Source organism: Chondrus crispus, genomic scaffold (genome assembly GCF_000350225.1).
Source record: "Chondrus crispus Stackhouse genomic scaffold, scaffold_123, whole genome shotgun sequence".
In the NCBI taxonomy this organism is placed as follows: domain Eukaryota; phylum Rhodophyta; class Florideophyceae; order Gigartinales; family Gigartinaceae; genus Chondrus; species Chondrus crispus.
The window spans coordinates 22,588-44,224 of NW_005178989.1; the positions used below are offsets into that span (position 1 = coordinate 22,588).

A 21,637-nucleotide genomic window follows, 5' to 3' on the forward strand; every position below is an offset into this window, starting at 1 on the left:
AAGTTTATGTACAGTCACTGCAGAAGACTGGATCATGCCACAACAAGATACTTGCATTTTTGTTGCTATTTGCTACAAAGTCTCCTTACACATGGGAACTGGTCTGTTACTCAGGGCTTCTAACGGTCGTTTCCGCAAGCTGATTCTGTGAAAGAGATATAACATTCTGGTAGGGTTTGCGTTCGAATCTTGAACTGCCCTGCCCCACTTCGAGAACCAGCCTCACAATGGCAGACGCAATGGAGAACGAGATGCAGATTATGCCGATCGGTGCTGGCAATGAGGTTGGTAGGTCTTGCTGCATTTTGAAATTTATGGGCAAGACTATTATGTTTGATTGCGGCGTCCACCCGGCCTACTCTGGGATTTCATCCCTGCCATTTTTTGACTATATCGAGGCACAAGAGATAGACCTTGTTCTTATCACGCACTATCATCTTGACCACGCTGCAGGCCTCCCTTTTCTTATGGAGAGGACGAATCTGAATCCCGAGGCAAGGGTATTCATGACCCAACCGACGCGAGCAATATACAAAGCTTTACTCTCCGATTTCGTCAGAGTATCTCGAAACGCCCCAGGTGAAGAATCTCTGTACACTGAAGATGACGTAAATCGCACCATGTCGCGTATTGAGGTAGCTGACTACCATGCCGAAGTAAACGTTAAGGGGATCAAATTCCGACCATTTTACGCAGCTCACGTTCTAGGCGGCGCCATGTTTATGGTCGAGATTGCTGGTGTTCGCGTCTTATATACTGGAGACTACTCGAGGGAAGAGGACAGGCATTTGAAGGCAGCCGAAATTCCCCCGTTTCGACCTGATGTACTCATCGTTGAATCTACTTATGGCATTCAAGAGCATGAGCCCCGAGGCATTCGAGAAAAGCGTTTTACAGATCGCGTGGCACGAGTTGTGCGAGGGGGTGGCAGAGTTTTACTGCCGGTGTTTGCACTCGGAAGGGCGCAAGAATTGCTACTCATTCTCGACGAATTTTGGGAAGCACATCCAGACCTGCACCATGTGCCGATATACTACGCCAGCGCAATTGCTCAGCGATGCATGCCCGTGTATCAGACATATGTAAACATGATGAATGACAATGTGAGGCGAAGGTTCGAGATAAGCAACCCATTTCATTTCAAGCACGTTAAGAACATCAAAGGCATGAATCAGTTTGCCGATGATGGACCGTGCGTGTTTATGGCCTCCCCAGGTATGCTTCAAAACGGTCTGTCACGAGAGCTGTTCGAGAGATGGTGCACCAACAAACAGAACGGGCTTGTGCTCAGTGGATATTCGGTTGAAGGCACACTGGCAAAGAAGGTGCTGACAGAACCAGAAACAATCACAAAATTAGATGGTCGTCAAGCTAGACTCAACTGTTCAGTCGACTACATTACATTTGCAGCTCATGCCGACTTTAAGGAGACCCGAATGTTTGTGGAAGAACTGAAGCCTGATCATTGCGTCTTAGTACATGGGGAAAAGAACAACATGGCTCGTCTGAAGGGAGCTTTAGATACGATACACAACAAAACTGAAGGAGGGCGAAAGCTTGATCTCCATTCGCCTTTAAATTGTGGCGTTGTTAAACTCAAGTTCAAGAACGAAAAGATGGCAAAAGCCATCGATGTTCTTCCTCTAGCTGCTGAGGAAAAGCCGAAACCAGGCACCAAGGTATCTGGGTTACTCATCCAGCAAGAATTTTCCTACACTTTGGTGAAGCCTCAAGACCTCCCGCAATATACCTCGTTAAAGCTTTCGCAGATTGATCAGCGACAAGTGCTTCCATTGAAGAAATCCCTCGTCACTCTTGCTACACAGTTGAACACTATATTTCGAGGCGTAAGATTCGATGAAGAAGGCAAAGTCATAAGCATGGCAAAAGGATCGGTGTTAATTGTTCAGAAAGATGAACATTCGGTACAAATGGCTTGGGCCAGCGGATACGCGTCCGACATTTTGACCGAAGCCATTGCTGCAATCACAATATCAGATTCACCGCATGCTGGGGAACCGGGTGTCAGCGAGACGTTGAAACTGGGACGAAAGTTATTGGCGGCTCGTTTCGGAAAGACGCATTCGATAAAGGGCTTTCCGCATAAAGTTCGCATGGTCGTGGACCTGACAAAAGTAACTGTGAATATGCTGACTGGGGAGGTAGACTGTGCAGATGAGACTGTTCGAAATCGAGTGCTGCTAGCGTATAGGCGCATTCAGGCCGCTATGTTCCCTATTCCTGAATATTACTGTGATTGTTGTCAACCGACAACCCATGTTCAATAAAAATGTAGTATATTTACCCGAGCAATACTCCGATCAACGTGAGGGGTTCGCTGGATAGTGCTTTACACCTTTACCGTAGTCAATAAGTTAGAAGTCAATGTCGTCCAAAGACAAGGACGCGGCGTGAGCTTCAATAAACTCACGGCGCGGTGCTACCTTGTCCCCCATAAGTACAGTAAATACTTGATCAGCGATAATCGCATCCTCGATTTCCACCTTCTTCAATTGACGCACGGCTGGGTTCATTGTGGTCGTCCACAGCTGTGTCGGCATCATTTCTCCCAAACCTTTGAAGCGCTGCAAGGTATACTTCGAATTTGGAGGTAAGCTGTTCACGTACTCGCGAAGTTCCTCTTCACTAAATACGTACACATGCTTTCTATCCTTTTCCACTTTGTACAAAGGCGGACATGCGATGTACACATAGCCTTCCTCAATCAAGCTCCTCTGATACCGGAAGAAGAAAGTAAGTAGCAGAGTGCGAATGTGAGCTCCATCCACATCTGCGTCAGTCATAATAATGATGCGGTGATATCGCAATTGATCTTTGTTAAAGTCATCACCACGAATACCCAACCCAAGGGCTGTAATGAGAGCCTGAATCTCGTTGTTCTCGTATATTCTGGCGTCATCAGTCTTTTCAATATTAAGAATCTTCCCTCGCAACGGCAGTATGGCTTGGAATTCACGGTCTCTCGCCTGCTTTGCACTACCTCCAGCACTTTCACCCTCGACAAGAAACACCTCCGACAGGGATGGGTCGCGGGAGGCACAATCCGCAAGTTTTCCGGGAAGCGTTGAACTCTCCAATACTGTCTTCTTTCGGACAACTTCGCGGGCACGTCTCGCTGCTTCAGCCGCAGCAAAAGCAGAAAGGGCCTTCTCAACAATGGCCGATAGGATGTTTGGATTAAATTCAAAAAAGTCAGTGAGGGACCTGGAAACTACGCCGTCCACTGTTGATCGCACCTCCGGGTTGCCTAGACGAGACTTCGTTTGCCCTTCAAATTCCGGATTTGGAACTTTAACCGAGATAATGGCCGTCAGTCCTTCGCGGATATACTCCCCACCAATGTTGCTTGCATTATCTTTCAGTTTCCCTGACTTGCGCGCGACCTGGTTAATCGTTCTGGTCAAAGCCGTTCGAAGGCCCTCTACGTGTGTTCCACCGTCTCCCGTGCGAATATTATTTGCAAACCCCATGAGTTTGTCCGAGTAACTATCCGAGTTCCATCTCAAGGCTACTTCCACCTGAACGTCATTCTTCTCGCCAGTAAAAACCATGGTCGCTGGTGTATGCAATGCATGCTTTCCAAGGCTGAGCGCATCCACATACTCGCCAATTCCGCCATCATGTCTGAACGTCCTCACCAGCATCGGTCGCTCCTCGCTCTCCTCGGTACGTTCTTTCCCCTCGTCACTGAGGACTATCTCAAGGCCGGCATTCAGGAATGCGAGTTCCTCTAGACGCTGCCCCAGGGTGGCTGGATCCAATTCAGAGGTGGTGGTAAAGATTGTTTTATCAGGCATAAAGCGGACCTGGGTACCAGACTCGGTCCCGTCCATTTCTTCTACCTCTCTGATATCACCCTGTGGCTCGCCTCGTCGGAAGTCCATGACGAATTGTCGGCCACCCCTCCACACCCTGACCGTTAACCACTCGCTAAGGGCGTTAACGACACTGACACCAACTCCATGCAAACCACCACTGACCTTGTATCCGCTGCCACCAAACTTACCACCCGCATGCAGAACCGTCATGACAGTCTCTAAAGCGCTCTTCCCCGTTGTGGAATGCTTCTCCACTGGAATACCCCTGCCGTCATCGCGGACGGAAACGGATCCGTCTTTGTGCAGTACGACCGTAACGCGTGTGCAATGGCCGGCAAGCGCCTCATCGACGGCATTGTCGACAACCTCAAACACAAGGTGATGCAGTCCGCGCGGGCCGGTGGAACCGATATACATACCAGGGCGAAGGCGGACTGGTTCGAGACCCTTGAGGACTGTGATGTCATCGGCACTATACGTGGACGAGGGGGCCACTGCTGTTGCCAATGGGCGACGAGCAGTGGCAAGAAGGACGGTACGTCGATGCGTGAGCGAACGTACAGAGGGTCGCCATGAGGAGAAGATGACGCGGGGCGTGAACGTGGATATGAAGGCTGAGACCAGTCGCGGTGCAGCTGGGTTCATTGCAATTGGCGTCTCTTTCCTGCGGTCGGTGACAAAATTGAGAGACAACGTGTAACGAGAACGAGGCTGTAGCAGTGCAGCTGGTAGAATAGCCAGGTGAATGTCGTGTTAAGAGGATCAATAAGAAGTCGACGTCGGGCATGGCACAACGCACGAGGTCTTTCCTCAAAATGGGGAGATATGCCGACTGGCCACGACGAAGGGTTCCGGCCAGGTGGACCAATTGAAAGCAGTACGGGATTATAACGACCAATGAAATAGTATCAAGTAAGCGTACAAGAATTTTGCGCTCTCTCTAATGCGATTCGTGGATTTGCATCACTCCGCCGATGCTCACCGCCAGAGATACGTTGCCACTCGTGTCAACATTTGCGTCCCCCCAAACCCAGGTGCGGGCGACGACCGCTTCCGTCTCCTGTGAAAACAACATCGCCTTCGTTTTCTTCGTGTTACTCAAAGTGGTCTCCTCCGTCTATGACACAGCCACGAAGTCTTCACATATTTGCTCCGAGTCCTTCTCTGCCTCACCCAACCTCTTTGACATCGCTTGTCTTGTCTTCGAAAACTGTATCAACCCGTCAAAGACTCTGCACCTTGAGAAACCAATCATGAACTTTTGTTTCGCAGCTCCCCTAGGCGTTACCGATTCCCGATCTCGTTGCCGCAGTCTGTTTTTCTTTCAGACATCTCGCAAAGCTTCTTCCTGGACCACAAAACGATCCCTCCATGCAACGCTCCAAAAGCCCCAACCACCAAACGCTCCAGTTGTCCCCAATCAACCTCCACCCGTTCCAAACTCTGTGCCTCTCGAGACCTCTACCCCTCGCGCCCTCTTCCCGGAGTTACGCTCCCCTCCACAGGGCGTTAACTTCGGCTCGCACCGCATGCGTGTTTTCTCCGGTACATCCAACATTCCACTTGCAGACGATATTGCCAAATATGTTGGCAAGAGCGGTATTTCAGCCATGCTGCGAAAGCGGTTTGCCGATGGCGAGACCTATGTGCGCATTGAGGAGTCCGTTCGTGGCTGCAATGTCTTCCTCATTCAAGCAACTTCAAATCCTACCAACGATAATCTCATCGAGCTGCTTCTCATGATTGACGCATGCAGAAGAGCCTCCGCTCACCAAATCACTGCCGTCATTCCGTACTACGGCTACGCGAGAGCTGACAGACTCGTAGACCCAGATCGTCGGCGCAGAGAAGCCCTTACCAGCAAGCTAGTCGCCAATATGCTATCAACAGCAGGCACTGATCGTATTGTTTTGGTTGACATCCATTCTCCTCAGACTTGCGGGTTTTTCGACATCCCTGTTGACCACGTGTATGCTTCGGCCGTACTAGAGCAGTACATCTGTGAAAAGGAACTGGACGACATTGTTGTCGTCGCGCCTGACGTTGGCGGGGTTGCTCGCGCACGTGCCTTTGCGAAGGGCGTGAATGATGCTCCCCTTGCAATTATTGACAAGCGTCGGGATGGTCACAATACCGCAAAAGTCCTCAACTTACTTGGAGAAGTTGAAGGTAAGACCGCTGTCATAGTCGATGATATGATTGACACGGCGGGTACCATTTGCGAGGGGGGAAAGATACTTAAGGAAAGGGGTGCTAGGCAGGTATTTGCGATGGCAACACACGCCGTTTTCTCGGGCCCGGCTGTGGAGCGGCTGTCGTCGGGCGTTTTTGAAGAAGTCATTGTGACGAACACGATCAACATTCCACCAGAAAGAAGGTTTGCGCAGTTGAAAATTCTATCAGTCGCAAACGTCCTCGGGGAGCAAATATGGAGGGTGCACGAACAAAACAGTCGCTGAAGATTCACATCAGCGCAGTTGAGTGATACTGGTTCCATGGCAAAGGGAGCATAGGGGGGGAAGTATGGTGGGTCACGCTGTGAATTTGCTGATTTTTGCCAGCTGTATTTGATGTCGGACCATAGTGTACAGAAAGTAGAGCCGTAACTCGATAGGAGCAAAGGAATGAACGACTTCTACAGTATAACAATAAAGCTTTCAGAAATCGGTTAGAGATGCCTCGCCATGAGCAATGTTCGCAACAGATAGATACCTACTCCTGGTGTCGGAGCTAATTCTGTCACATCCACCCGTACATAATACACTGTGGGTCTTGTCCGAGGTCTGTTCTATCTCGAAGAATGGGCAAGATACGCAAAGACGTTCATCAAGAATCTGTCTTCCCTTCGGTTTTTGCCTTCTGGGCATCGGCATCGAGCACCCCCTTCTCGTTCAGAAGCTTCTTCAAGTCGCCACATCGGGCCATGCCTTCGACGATATCTAAGCCCCCGACAAACTCCTCGTCCACGTAGACTTGTGGGATGGTCGGCCATGCCGAAAACTGTTTAATCCCCTGCCTCAAATCGTCATCAACAAGGACGTTATGCGCTCGATATTCTACTCCCATGGCGTTCAGGATTTGCACAGTTTTCCATGAAAAGCCGCATTGCGGAGCAGAGGGCAAGCCCTTCATGTATACCACTACTTTCGACTCCTTGAGGTGTGCAGCGATGCGATCCTGCACAGAGGCCGTTGGAGGCGTTTTAACCACGCGAGAAAAGTCGGCGTGCGAATCAGTCGTGAGGGTTCGACGCAACGAGCGCATTGCCGTTGCCATAGCTCCGAATCTTGACGCCATTCTGAAGAGAAGTGCGCGAGCTGATAAAATCTCCTTCCCCACCCTTCTTCGCTCAATTCAACTGCAGAGGTTTGTGCTGAGCTTTGGTAGACAAATCTTGAAAACGTTGGGACTGTCGCGGAGCTGTGCGCGGATGGATTCGTGAACGCTCACAGTAGGCCAGGCCATACTATTGATTTATGAAAAATATAGCAACCAGCCCCAAAAATTAGTTGAATGTGTCGCTTTTGACGAGGGAATTTGGCACATAATCATACAACTTCGCTCGTACACTTGAGTCACTTAGGCAAAGGGCAGACTTATCAGCAGGCGAAACGGGAGCTAAACTGCTCACAACTCAACCACTGCTCCATGCCTCCGTTCCTCCATTACCAGAATTCCACTGACTAGATGCCGCTGACGCCGCCTTCGACGAACCGTGCACCTTCATGGCATCTTCTGCATCCATACGGGTACGTATCAAGTCCGCCAGATGCCCCGAAGGGCGATGGATGCTAGTGCCGTCGTCCGCCTCGGTCGTCCGAGATGTGTTTCATGCCGTTTTATCCAATTCTTCCCTCGCTCATGGGGCGGAGGAGAGCCAGGAACTGTCACTGCATGGCTGTCCGCTTCTCATGGAAGAGCAAATCGCTGTAGTTCGGGACGGTGATATCCTTGAATTACGGTCTCGACAGGCACATACAAAGAGCAAGGCAGAAAATCCATCTAAAAAGCGGAAGAGAGCAAGTGCATCTACCGGTTCGTTCTTTAAGTTCAGTGCTATTTCCCAGTCGGAGAGCCCTGTGCAATCTCTTCAAAAGGTTTCAGAGCCGCTCACCAACTCAAGGGTACCTGCAGGTGTTGCTCTCGAAAGCCCTAGGAAGCAGAACTCATCCACCCCTCGTAGAAATCGTACCACACCCGTCATTAGTAGACAAATGAAGTATGATCATGCCTCTGTTAAGACGCGTGACCCCACTTCTGCTCTAGGCCTGCTTTCGAAATCAAAAGATAAGAACAGTTGCACTGGGGTTTCAGAGCCTTCTCAAAAGTCTGGGCAGGATCATGTACCGTCGAGAAATCCGTTCTGCACTCCTACAGATGACCCTACGATGTCATCAAAGGCTGATCTTCTCGACAAGAAGCAAAACTTCGCCACAGAATCATACTTTCCAGCCGACGACACCGGAATGGAATGTGTTTTAGGAGGAAACAAATCTTCGTCACGAGCCGCAAAAGCACGCCAGGACACACAAGTCGCTTGCTCACAAATAGCACCTACTCTGCCTAAAAGACGCGTCCACTTCGATCGGCTGTATGACCGATGTGTCGGGCAAAACTCCAATCGCCAAGAGTTACGACATCACGTGTCGCTAGAAAATGCCTCCTCTGGCGATACGAAGGAAGGGACAACTGGTGTCATAGAATGCGAACAGCCTGATCAATACAAAGGTGGGGTTCGCTCTAATGAAACAATTCTTCCTGAGCAATCAAGTATACTGTCGATAACGCGAAAGAAGAGGGTCAGAACTCTGTCAGTTGAAGCCAAGCGCAAACGCAACTTGAGGAACCGAAAACGAGAGCAAAGGAAACGCCAGGCACTTCGTGAACGTTTGGCAAATTGCAACACAGTCAAAAAAGACGTTCTGATAGGCATAGAGTCTATTTCTCAGCAACCGAATATCCATGACAGGATGCCCTTTGAATTGGCAGCAAAAATGAAGGGAAACCGAGTCGACCGCAGCAGTAGTCCCAGCAAAGAGAAGGAGGCGAAAACTCGCATGACAACCGATAATTCAAGCAATGTTGATGAGATAGGAAGCCACGAAAAAGCCGCTCAGTACGAAACCGGGCAACAACATCTCAACGCAGAGAAAGCTAAGTTACTCGACGAGATAGAACGTGGTGAAAGTTCGCGAGAGCAATTCGAACAGCACCTCAGCAATTTACCATCGCACGATATGGAAGGGAATGTAAAACGCAAGCAAATGTCCAAAATTTCACGTACTCAAGATGACCCGAGCCCACTGAAGTCCTCAAAAAGCATGAGGCACGGCTCTGTGGCATCAGCTCTTCGCCTGGCGCGGTCGCATGGAATGCTCGACGGCGGTACCAAAGAAAAAAGTCCCACAGGTGAAGCAGGTATTCCGTCTTTCCCTGAATTGAAGTCAGACAAGTCTTGCAACCTACAACTGCCGACAAACGCAACCCCCAAGACTGCGTTCATAGTTTCACAGGCATCAAACCAACACGGAGGGAAAAGGCGAAAGTTGTCAAAACGAGCACGAATGTATATTGGAGAAGAGCAGTACAATGAAAGCTTTTTCATTGGGTTTGAGAATCCTAAAAACATATCACTCCCATCTCCTGATCTATTGGACCTGTTCAGACTCAAAGATGGGGGGACGGGAGCAGTCGCAACAGATTTGTTCGGGGATGAAAAAAGGACCAACTGCACTGGGCCCGAAAATCTAGAGTCACCCGCGCCTAGCACGACAAAATATGCAGCAAGAGCTGTAACCAAGGCTTCTTACAAGCACCCAAATGAAAAAGAGATATCCAAAACTGACGACAAGGGGGAAAGAGACCGTTTAATTCTGCACATGGGAATTCATGAAAATATCTTGACAGATCAAACGGCTGCCGAAACGGAAAAAGAAACAGAATTGATTTGCCACGACGATTTTGAAGAACCGAGGAGCAAAGGCGAACTTACCAAAGAACTAGATCACGCAATCATGAAGATAGGCAAGGACTCTGAAGTTGCGAAAATTGCCTCTCGTTCTGCAACGCTGGGGTCGCCAGATGCGGGTACAAAAGTAGTCCATGTAGAAAGCCCCGATGCAAAGATTCCTTCTAGATCACCTATGAAGACTAAACAGGGCCCTGGACAGGGACCACTACGTTTTCCTTTTTCTCAGCGTTCAAACGGTAGTCAGGGAAACCGTGGCTTATATCGGGACCCGAGCAGTTTTCCAGGAATGAAAAAAACACCGCGCGAATGTGGAGCCCTGAGTGTGGGAGAAGCGAATTCCATTTATCCTGTTGCTTCCCTTGAAAGAAACCTTGAAGTTTCCTTATCCTCCAGTCTGTGTCCGGTCACGGGACCTGGAGCAGAGAGGGCTCCATCAAGCTTTCAAGACCAGGGCGAGTCCACCACACAAAGGTGTTCGGGTTCTGCTCCTGTTGCCACTTGTGATGAGGACTATCACGACAGCCTACTAGGAAAAGGTTTCACCGGAACTGCTAAACAGAAATCTCTGCAAGACCCGCATGTCATCACAAACGACAGCACAGAGTTGGAAGCCAAAAGAAACACGAGAAAGAGATGCAGAAGCCATTCCGAACATCCCACGGAGGTCTTGAACCACAGCAAACCTCGACAAATGCCGCATAGCGAGCTGAGTGCTGGGTATCTTGCTGAATCAAAAACGTCCTCATTAGTAACCCACGAAGAGCTGGCGCTTTGTGGAACATGTGATGTTGTACGGTGTGAGAGCAACACGGAGTTCAACAACAACGACGGTACAGAGAACCGAGCCGTGCGTATCACCAACGGACAAGCAGTCGACAGCTACAGAGAATGTCTCTTGCATGCGCTCTGGGACTCAGTGTCTGTACTAGGAGAGTTTTGTGCCGGTCGCTTCGCGAGGTAGAGATTTTTCGGGCTATTAACACAAGCAAGGTCTCCTCGGCGATGCAGAATTTTTGTGTGTGCGTTTATGATGGCTGCGTTTTTGAGAAGGAGAAATACAAAAGCACGACAGTCAAAAGTTGTTCTGTTACACCTAGTCCGCAACTATTGCGTTACCGCTCCCAGTTGGAACCGTAGGAAATGCTTCAAACCCATCTTCGATGACGACGCGCCTGTAGATTCCCTGTACATCCTGGACACCGCAGGGCCTCGAAGCGTGACTGTGATATTACGAGCCTGATGGCAGCTCACTATTAGCGGTACAGATATTAATTATTCATTTCCGCTACACCTTCGGCACAACTGAGCATCCATCCTGACCGAACGCCGTTTTGGTACGATAGATACGGTTATGCTGGCGTAGCGCAAAGTCTCTATTGCTCCTCCGCGAGTGCACTGTCCTCTCCAGAACCAGAGGGGTAGTCCGTATCGTCAGTCGGAGAATTCTCGACGGGTTCGCCAGAGGGCTGGCCGGTCACTTCGGCATCATCATTATCTTCCATGTCTTGTGGTGTACTATCAGTTTGTTCCTCTTCAATGCCATTTGCCGCCAAACCATTGCCATTCAGATTTACAGCCTGCAACAGTTCTGCGAGGTCCATTCCAGCTTCATGGCGATGCTCTGGGAAGGCACTGGCCGGAAGCTGTTCCCGCTTTTCTGCTAAGGCACTTGCCGCCTTTTCTCCCTCGATGCTATCGTCAATTCCCGGGAAGAGGTGAGGGTGGGCCTCGGGATCTGCTAGGGCATCGGCAATTCGAACACTACCACCCTTCCTCAAACCGTTACGCCACATGTCAACAACAGGAGAGATGCGACTCGGTACGTAAGTCCGAGCAAATACGGCAGCCTCCGCAATCCGATCACTGGATATCAGCATGTCCAAGCACTTGTTCATGTCCCCACACATGTAGTTGGCAAGAAAAGCGACATTCATCTTGTGTGCCGCTGCCGCCTTGTCTGCCAAATTCAGCATGGCTTTCTTGTCCGCTTTCGCTGAGTAGAGTGTCAGTAACCCACTGTAGTCTTCACTTTCCGTCAGGCATTCCTCTGCCAGCACAAAGTCGCCCTTCACGGTTGCCAGGTCCGCTAGTTGACGCCACTTGAGCTCACTCGGGAAGTTTCTAGCGATGTCAGTAGCAAGATCTAATCGACCAAGCCCAATCGCCAGATCACAGCGATAGTCTGGGTCAGTTGCCAGCTCCATTGCGTCCTCACGTAATCCCTGAGACTCTAGAAAACGTGCTAGCTTGTTGTGCTCTTGCGATGGGATCCGAGGCAAAACCTTGTCTTTCGCAATCTTCACACCGCCCCGAACGACAGCCGTTTTGAACTCCAAAACAGCAAGGAGGAGGGTATAACTGACAATGTTGTGTTCCTTGTCTATGCAGTACAAGCGGTTTTCCTTTGGTAAGTATCCCAAAAGGTACATTGGTCGGTCCATATGGACGAGAGTGGATACCTCTGCTCCCACAGCATAATTCAATCGCGCATTGCTGTTCGTGTAAACGAAGCAATCCCCAACCCACCGCCCTGTCTGCACTGTCTCTGGTACCTCATGGATAAGTTCAAACGCATCATCAACACCGTCCTCAGGTAGCTGACCAGAACCAGCGTCCAACGCATTGTTCACAGCATCTTGCGAATACTGCAACACGTAAAAAGATGACTCTCCTACGATAGCGACAAGGTGAGCCTGATCGGACCAATAAACCCCGGTAGCCTCGACGTCTATGCGACGAACAAGTTGCAAGTCTTCCCAGTCGTAAAAGCATATGAAGTCTCTTCCACATACCCCAAGAAGAGCGCCTCCAAAAATGGCCTCAGCAGCATACGTTGGGCGCATTGACTTTCGTTCCTTGAACGTTCGGTTGCAAACTCGGATATCATTTGTTCCTAATCTCGTAGCGTACTCCCCTGCGCTGTTGTCCCAGACGACTTCATCGGCTGAACCAAATGACTTGTTGCGAAGGTTGAGTGCTGTGTAAATGATGTACTCGCCGTCCCCACAAACGGCAACAAAGCGCCCGTTGGGACTATGCGCCAAAGTCTGCGGGTACAGCTCGCATGACCCTAGCTCCTTTGTCCCAAGCGGCAAACGCTCTCCATCAGTTATATCGCCATGGATTGTCCTTACGTTCACTGTAGAAACTTCGTTGTGCTTGGCCAAAATTACCTTTCCGGATGTATCCATGGAAGCCACGGGGGTGTCCTTTCCCATTTGCACAAGCACCGTACCTTCATCAAAACCGAGGGCGACCTTATTTGATCCTTTCAGATAGGCTATTGACCAGCACCGATCAAAACCATAGTTGAGTGTCTGTTCAAGACGATATGTGTTAGAATGCCACAAGAGTACCGTTCCGTCTTCTGATCCGGATACAATCAGAGGGCGATCGGGCAAAAAAGCGACGCAGGAAACATTGTGAGAATGATTCTCAAGAGTTTGTACACAGGCCTTGGTCTGATAATCCCAAATGCGGACGCATTTGTCATCTCCGCCAGTAACAATGTAAGGTTTGTCGCCGCCATTGTAATAATCAACGCAGTTGACTCCTTTTTCGTGTCCTTCCAAGGTAAAATTCGGTACTGGAGAACTGAGATTCCAAACTTTGATGGTGTGGTCAAGGGAGGCAGACGCAAACGTGTTGGGATCTTTCGGGTTGAACTTGACTTGCATGACGTAGTGCGAATGTCCCTCAAAAAGCATGGTACACTCCCAGCCCTTTTCCCAGTCCCAAGCCTTTACCAGCATATCATCCGAGCAACTCACAAAGACGGGGAGGGAAGGATGAACAGTGATACTCCGGATGTAGTCGATATGAGCTTCGAAAATCTTGACCTTTTCCATGGTATTGTAGTTGTAGCATCGAATATGCATGTCATCCGCACCGACAATGATCCACTGCTTGCGGGGAACAAAGACACCGCATCGAACGGGCTGATCTGTAACTTCAAATGTCTTTACGACGGAGCCGGTCTCGTAGTCATAAATGAAGACATGGCCGTCGTACATGGAAGCGAGCACCCATGGCTCCGTCGGATGGATGTCGACACATTTGACTCGCTCCGATCGCTGAGTGAGCTTCTTCTCAATATCCAGTCGCAGCGGCTACGCGACACCAAAAGAGCATTAAGTTAACGAGCGCGTTAGTCTTCAATCGAAACCGCGGAGATCTAATATCTATAAGCAGATCGCAGGTGCTGCACTTCGCGGTGCAGAGTGTGGTGATCGGTTTGGAACTTACCATGATGCAGAGAGCCCGGACACACGCCCCGTTGAATCGCCGGAGCGGTCAATCAAAGCTCTGATGTAGATGCACAAATGAGCTCTCGCCAATCAGCCTTATCACTGGACGGTGTGCGCGGTGAAACCTCGGATGGCGGTAGAGATGTGTCGCTATGGGGGGGTTTCAACCGCAATCGCGCAGCAGGCGGAAGCGCAACAGCGTGATGTAGGACGACTGCAAGGCACGGGGACAAGGGCGGAGTTTTCTGAGCCTTGTGCTTTACAGAGAGATAAAGCCAGAAGGCACATCCGCTGACACTCAGCGACAAATGTTGACTGCGAGACATCCGCTCTGCCGTCCTGGTGATTACATTACAGAGTAAAATCCTTCAATGATTTTACTGTACCAGTAAATTACTGTACTGTTGTGGCAAATCCTGTACAGCTGCACACGTTTACGCACAGCACTGAAAACCGGCAGTGCGACTTCCTCGCACTCTCCCTCTCTACAATCGCAATGTGCTCTACGACATTTGGCAACACGAAGGTCAATGCAAATCAATAGTGCAACAACCGACGCTTGCAGTGTCGGTCACCACAAGCTGTGGAGCAAGGCAACTACGGAACGCATCCTTAGTAGTAGTGTGGAGAGAAATGAGAAGCAGGGAGGGTGAGAGGGAGAATACACGAGCGGTTTATACGTCCAGGCCTTTGTGCCTTCCAATTTTGTTTTAGAGGAGCGATCCCCCTCCACTGCCAACTACACTGTACTCTTCTGGGCGGCTCAATTCTGAACACTTTTCAGAAAGGCAAAAATCGTTGAATTTACCAATCAAAACGATGTTTTCTTGCCCGAACTGAGGCCCGAACGAGCATGAAAACACAAAAAGGGGTCAATTATAAAAAGTTTGCGAAGCACTATCAACGAATGTGTGCCAAAAGCATCAATCCCGACGCCGCCGTTTTGGTTCTGCCATGCGACAAGCTACCTTCGCCTTCTGCAACACCCCTTCCGCGTGCCCTGGCCCACTGCGCTATCGGGATGTCATCCCAAACGTCCGTACAAGGACCCTCTCGTGCCTGGACAAAACGAAGCTCTGCAGTGGGAACGTGGTTTTTTTTCTCAGCATCAGACCCATTTCGGATGACTGGCATCTCAATTATCTTTCGGCTAGTGTTTCCAGGCTCCGAAACACAGTCTTTGCTACTGAACGAAATCTCTTTCTCCTTCGGAGCCTCGAGAAGTTGCGCTGCTGCTCTGGACGCACTTGATTTGCAGCCTCTTTTTGACACTTTTGCAAATTTTGTAGGCGTGACATTGGTATTTAAAAGTCGGTTGACCTTGAACTTATGGTTTAGGAGTACCTGTATCTTTGCGAGTGATTTTTGCGCACAACCACCCCGGTTTGAAATTCGACTTATTTTCTCAACAACGGTGACGCGACTCACGTCGGGATTCTGCGATAGAATCAGTTCACCAAACGTGACTCCTGCGGGTTGGGGATTGGTAGGTAAGGTTCCGAGGGGAGTTGTCGCTGACTTGGCTTTGTTCGAAGCGGTCCATAAATTCGCAATTCATCGGCCACAAGCCTACTTCAATGAAGGATTTTCGGGCAATATCTGGAGTCAGGGAACGGTGTCCGGCCAACGTAAGCTTGATTTTAAAAGCCGTATTCGCCCACGGGGGATGATTTATCATCAGCACGTCATCTCTCGTCTTCGTACCGTGCGCTAAAAGTACTTGTTGACAGATTCGTCACATGGCTGCAGTAAGTGGGTGGTATTAGCGGGTAGTTTGACGATCAGAATCCGAAGCTTTTCGCATTCTTGCAGGCACACCTCTCCTTGCCGAGAGCTGTGGCCATCTACAAGCAGAAAAATGTGCTCATCAGCAGGTATCGTCTTTCGTGCATGTTCGTTAATGTGGTTCACAACTTTGACGATAAAGCCCTTGTCGATGAACCCATGATTGATAACTACCAGTTCAGCGTCAGCAGGAAACCAATTTCTGTTGCACAGCCAGTGAGGTACGCCCGTGTTGTCAGTGAAGTCTGTTGAATCAAGCGGAGAGCGCCAGGATTTCATGACTTTCTTCCCTGAGGCAATTATAAAAGGTGGTGCAATATTGCCACAGGCTGCTACCGCAATACCAGCTGTCAGGTGTTTTCCGGGATCTTTTATTCGCCTTCGCGCTCCGCCCTGGTAACTTGTCGATGATGCAAAACACTTGGTCTTTTGTCCATACTCGCCACAGACGGCTGTCTCGTCCCAGATCCAGATTTTTCGCGGGTCTGAAAAAAGGTCTTGGAACTTTTTCTGAAGCTTCTGGATTACATCTTTGAGCGGACCTATATGAGTGGGGTTTTGGGCTGCAAGCCTTGCGCTCGAAACCTGCTCCGACGCGCGAAACGTCAGTTCCCTATGTCGGGCTCGGAGGGATCGGATTGCGTCGGTGGAAGGGATACCGTTGGAAAAGGAATTACATCAATCCTCCGCAATTTGTTCCTGCACGCTCTTCATGAGTGCACAATCTACTGCAAATCGTCTCTTACTACCCTCTAATGTCCTTGACACTTCTAAACTTTCCTCAGTGCTAGACAAAATCCGACGGCGACCAGCGAAGTGCGACTCAGGGTCTAGCAGTTTTTCAAGCCTTTTTGTGTCCTTTTCTGTCAATGCTTTCTTGATGCTGTACACGATGGAGAGAGAGATGACCGTTCAGCTGGAGACTGTTCTTGCGGGATCGCCACGCATCAGGAAGTGATGTGCTTTTTCTCTTCCTACACGCTCGGCTTTGCGTCTGGCAAGGCGTTTCTTGTGCGCAATTGTTTGGGCCCGCATAGAGCGTGGCATTTCTGCTCACGCCGCAAGAGGCACCGTCTATTGCATTACTAGGGATCAGAGAGAGTGTAGGAGGGCATGAGATGGCCGAGCGGTAGTTTTCTCGGAAGGGGTTGAGGTTTGAGGGCGGGAGTACGATGGATTGATTTTTTAGAATTGACCCCTTTTTAGAATTGAGCCGCCCAGAAGGGTATTGTATCCACGTCATGGAACAATCCCATGCATTCATAACTGTACTGTACACGTGTAAAGTAATCACTGTCATACCAAGAAACTGTAATGAATTGTACAGCAGTTCCCTCCCTAGCAATCGTGTTTGCATCGGTGGTGAGGTGCAACAGCATGATGTGATTTAGAACGCAGAGTTTGACCCTTGCCAGGGAGCATAAAGCTGTGTGTGACGAAGTAAGCCTCGTGCCTCCGCCCGTCCCGCGCCAGCGGGCCGAGCGACGGCGAGCTTTTATTCTGTTCTGGTGGTGCTACCTACGGCAATTGGTGTGGCCTGGCCTGTGGCCTGGCTTGTGGGTCATCACCGGCTACTGTATCTTTGGGGCGGATGGGGCGATTGGCCCGTGAATCGCGCGTCGACGATCTTCATTTTGTGGGTCATCACAGTCCCCCTGACGCGCGGTTTGCGGGTCAATGAGCGTGGGGTCTGGTTGGAAGTGGACTTGTTTGCTGCTTGGGTATGTCCCAAGGTTGGATCGGTGTTCTTCGAACAGTGCGGGTTTTAGTGGTTTGGTCATGATGTCGGCGTACATGCGCCGACTTGGCACATGTTTGAGGGACAACGCTTGGTGTTGTGCGAGGTCTTGCAGGAGGTGGTAGCGAATGTCGATGCATTTGCGCCGTTTTGTCCGTGCGGTGTTGCGCGCGATGGTGATTGCTGCAGCATTGTCTATGCACATGGTGGTGGGCTGTTCTTGTGTGTATCCCAGCTCTGTGAACATGTTGCGGAGCCAGACGGTGTCTTGCGCAGTTTCGGCGGCTGCTATATACTCGGCCTCGCACGTGGACTGGGCTACCAGTGGTTGTTGCTTGGAACGCCAGTGCACTGTGGCGCCGTGCACTTGGTATACTGAACCGGAGATGGATTTCCTTGAGACGGTGTCATTGGCAAAGTCAGCGTCAGCGTATGTTATGAGGAGGGGTGCCGTGTTGTGGTGGGGGAACAGTAAACCGTGATTCTTTGTGCCGATGAGGTATCTGACGGTCCTTTTGAGGAAGTTCCAGTGGCGTTGAGTGGGACATTTTTTTGCTCGTGCTAGCGCTGCTGTGGCGTAACTGATGTCTGGTCTGCTGCAGTCCGCAATGTAGCGGATTTCACCAAGTGCTGCACGATATGGTGCGGTGATTTTTTCATCTGCAGTTTCTTTCGGTGTTGATGGGTCTACTCTGGCACCGTTTGCGTATGGCGTTTGATGTGGTATGGCGTCTGCCATGTGTAGGTATTGCGCTACGTGCTGGATGTGCTGTCGCTGGCAGACGTGAATGCCTGCTTGCGTGTATGATATATTCCAATTGAGGTACGATGTTGGCTTGCCAAGCCTTTTGACTTTGTATTTGACTTGGAGTGTGTTGTGGAATTCGTCATTCAGCTTTGTGGTGCTGGCAGCTGCCAAAAAATCGTCCATACTTACTGCGATGAGAATGATGTCGTTGCGCATGCGCTTGAAGAATAGGGAAGGATCGGATTTGGTTTGGGTGTATCCGTGCTGTTTGAGGTGTTGGTACAGTTTGGTTGAGTACGTATGAGCGGCTGGTGGAGTGTCGTATATGTTGCCTTTGAGCTGCCCTGCGGCTGCTTCGTGCTTGTAAGAACCGTCAAACCGTTTGGGTTGCCAGACATATACCGGCGTTGTGTGGTCATACGCTTCGTGCAAATATGCACCCGTGATGTCGAAGTGTTCAAGGTGCATGTCGTGCGCTGCGGCTAATGCGAAAATGATGCGTACGGTTGACTTTTCTGCCATGTATGTTGCAACTTTGAGTGGGTCGTAATGGATGCCCGGAATCATGAGGTCGCCGCGCACTGAGCATCGTGCTTTCCTAGTGACTGCTGTTGGGTCGTTGGTGGTTGGTTTGTATCTGTATGTCATGGTCATAGGGATGATTTCGTGTCGTGGCGGTAGGTGTTTGTATGGATCCCAGTCGATTGCCTGCGTGAGATCAAGCTGGTCTAATTCTGCGTTGTGTGCTTTGCCCCACTCGGTTGCGTCAGGGTATTTTCGCGCTTGTTGTCGTGTGCGTGGTGGAGGTGTGGCGGGTGTGATTGTGAGTGGGATGGATGTGCGGCGTTGTGTGGTGGTGACGGCAGCGCTTGTAGTGAGCGCCGGGTCGTTGCACTTGGTGTAGGGTGTGAAGTTGCTGTCACGTACAGTCTGGTAGTTGCGTGTAGCCAGGTTGTAGACTTTGATATGTGTGACATCTATGCCGTACATGTATCGCACTGTGTGCGCGCGTGTTTGGAGTTTGTGTTTGGGGTTTTTGAGGATGGGGACCGAGCCGAGTTGACCAAAGATGAAGAGGTTGGCGATCGCCGGCGGCGAACCATGCCATAGGGTATGTGGGAGGTTTTGTACTACGTGATGGTAGCTTAGATTGTACTTGAATACAGCACCGCGTACAGCGTCTTCCCAATACGCTTGGGGTAGCTGGCTGTGTGTTAGTGCGGCGCGAGCTGAGTTCATGATGGTCCTGTTAATCCGTTCAGCGAGTGCGTTTTCCTGGGGTGTGTAGGGGATGGAGGGCTTGAATCTGATGCCTCGCTGAGATAGAAACTGTTGTACGTATTTGGAGGTGTACTCCCTTGCATTGTCGGTTGTTACGATGTGCGGGTATTTGCCTGTTGAGCTCGCGATGGACTCGATGGCTGTGGTGAGGTTGGCGGGTACTTGGGCGCGGGTGGAGAGGAATGCTACTACTAGGTAGCGTGTTGCTGTATCCAGGATGGTCATGAAGTATTTGCTGTTCTGCATGGATGGTGGTGATATGGGACCGCAAACATCAGATGACAGGCTTTGCCCTGCAGCGGTCGTATGCACCGCACGTTTGTGGGGGGTGGCGGCCGTCTTGCCATCGATACAACCGGAGCAGGATATCTTGGGTGGGTTGGTTTGCAGTGTGCGCGGTAGGATGGGGATTAATCCATGTTTGGCCATTTTTGCGATGGATCTGGGGCGTAGGTGCCCAAGCTTGAGGTGCCATTCGTGCATTTGTTTGCGCGCTGCGGTTGGTGGTGTTGTTGGCGGCTCGTGTGCCGCTGTTCTGATACGGTGAGGTGATGGTGTGGGTATGTTGACTTTGGTTGGTTTGGTGCGGTGTGTTGCTTTGGGCAGGTTCGGGGGTTTGGAGGTGAGTGGTGTGGTCTTGGGGCGTGGTGGTGTTGGAGGTGATGAGGGTTTATTTTGCGGTTGTTGTTGTCTGTTGTAGGGTGTGCCTCGGGCGGCTAGCACGTTGCCTATGGCCCGTTTGGGAGACGCGTGCGTGGTGCCGGTGTCGGTGCGGTAGAAACCTTGATGATATTTAGCTTTGAGTAGCGGTGGTGGTAGCTTCGTTGGCTCGTGGAGGGTTGCTTCGTTTGGCGTGAATGTGACATGGCCGTGGCGTGTGAGGTCGTGGACGGACAGTAGGTTGTGGCGTAGGAGAGGTGCGCAAACTGCATTGGTGTCGACGCGTTTAGGCGTTGTGGATATTGTCATCTTGCCTTGTTGCGTGATGGGGCAGTGTTGGCCCGTGGCCGTGCGGGTTAGTTTCCCGGTGGATGGGCGGAGTTCATGGTGTGGATGGGTGACGTGTGTGGGGTTAGCGGCGGAGTCTAGGAAGAAGTGGAGCTTACCTGGTGGGGTGTGGGTGTCCGCGTGCTGTGCTGCTATGATTTGTTCGAGTTGCTCGATTCTCTGTTGTAGTTCTTGGGTGTTCGTGTTGTTGGTGTTGTTGTGTGTGCGAATGTCCCCCTGTTGTTGCATGTCGTCTTCGTAAATGCTGTTGGCGTTGTATGGCTGACGGCGGATTCCTTGCAGTGTGTAGCACTGCTCAGTGTTGTGGGTGATGCTGCCGTGGTGACTGCACCAATTGTCGGTCCATCCTTTGGGGCGCTGGTGGTTGCGTGGTGTCCAGGGTTGCCTCGGGCTGCGTCGTTGCTGCGGTGTTTGCTGGTAGGGTTGGCGTGGCTGGTACTGCCGCTGGGGTGGTTGATAGGGCACGATCGGTGGCTGTTGTGTCTGTTTGGGGAATGCGGGTTGTTGTGGGGTGGTTTTGTGTTGCTTGTTCTGCATGAGCATACTTGGCGGACATGGTTGGTGAACTGACGGATGGATGCGGGTGGTGTGCCCGCAAGGATTACAGCGACAAGGCCGAGATCGGGGTGGTTGCTGATTCCCTGTATCATGTAGTTGACTGTTGTCCTTTCTTGCGCAATGTTGGGGTAGTTGGCGTTGATCATTTTCTGACGGATTGAGATGTGTTTATCGACGAATGTAGAGAAATCAGAGCCAGGTAGGAGTTTGTTAGACCGTGCCTCGGCGTCGAGGACTTCGTGGGTTTCTATATGCGCGTCGTGGATGTGTTCGCGGAGTAGGGTGCAGATGTGGCGGGGGGATTCGCGGAGAATGGTGGGTGGGAGGAGTGCTACGATCGCGGGCGGGAGGCTAGGGATGATGAGCTTGCAGAGCTGGTCGGCTTGTTTGGCGTGTCGCTGCGCGATTGCTGGGTCTGTGGTGGGTGCTGGGTCGGTTTCGAGAATGTGTGCGGCTTCGATC

At 50.7% G+C, this 21,637-nt stretch overlaps 6 protein-coding genes; 3 read left to right on the plus strand and 3 right to left on the minus strand.

The window, feature by feature from the left end:
- Positions 1–227: 227 nt before the first annotated feature.
- Positions 228–2,288, plus strand: CHC_T00010011001 (Cleavage and polyadenylation specificity factor, 73kDa variant). The gene has a single exon (XM_005713015.1). The coding sequence runs from the start codon at positions 228–230 to the stop codon at positions 2,286–2,288; it is 2,061 nt and encodes a 686-aa protein (XP_005713072.1).
- An 87-nt stretch (positions 2,289–2,375) lies between these two features.
- On the minus strand, positions 2,376–4,256 carry CHC_T00002053001 (hypothetical protein). Its single transcript, XM_005713016.1, has one exon. It carries the CDS (start codon positions 4,254–4,256, stop codon positions 2,376–2,378), a length of 1,881 nt encoding a protein of 626 aa, XP_005713073.1.
- Positions 4,257–5,368: 1,112 nt separating this feature from the next.
- Positions 5,369–6,298, plus strand: CHC_T00008865001 (Ribose-phosphate pyrophosphokinase). Its single transcript, XM_005713017.1, has one exon. It carries the CDS (start codon positions 5,369–5,371, stop codon positions 6,296–6,298), a length of 930 nt encoding a protein of 309 aa, XP_005713074.1.
- Positions 6,299–6,665: 367 nt separating this feature from the next.
- On the minus strand, positions 6,666–7,136 carry CHC_T00008414001 (Glutaredoxin, GRX3). The gene has a single exon (XM_005713018.1). It carries the CDS (start codon positions 7,134–7,136, stop codon positions 6,666–6,668), a length of 471 nt encoding a protein of 156 aa, XP_005713075.1.
- A 614-nt stretch (positions 7,137–7,750) lies between these two features.
- Positions 7,751–10,771, plus strand: CHC_T00002054001 (hypothetical protein). Its single transcript, XM_005713019.1, has one exon. The coding sequence runs from the start codon at positions 7,751–7,753 to the stop codon at positions 10,769–10,771; it is 3,021 nt and encodes a 1,006-aa protein (XP_005713076.1).
- Positions 10,772–10,820: 49 nt separating this feature from the next.
- On the minus strand, positions 10,821–14,207 carry CHC_T00008290001 (coatomer protein complex, subunit beta 2). XM_005713020.1 is given in 4 exon segments: positions 10,821–11,183; positions 11,184–13,919; positions 14,056–14,058; positions 14,059–14,207. The coding sequence occupies 2 exon segments, from the start codon at positions 14,056–14,058 to the stop codon at positions 11,184–11,186; spliced, it is 2,739 nt and encodes a 912-aa protein (XP_005713077.1). The 5' UTR covers positions 14,059–14,207; the 3' UTR covers positions 10,821–11,183.
- Between the last annotated feature and the right edge of the window lie 7,430 nt (positions 14,208–21,637).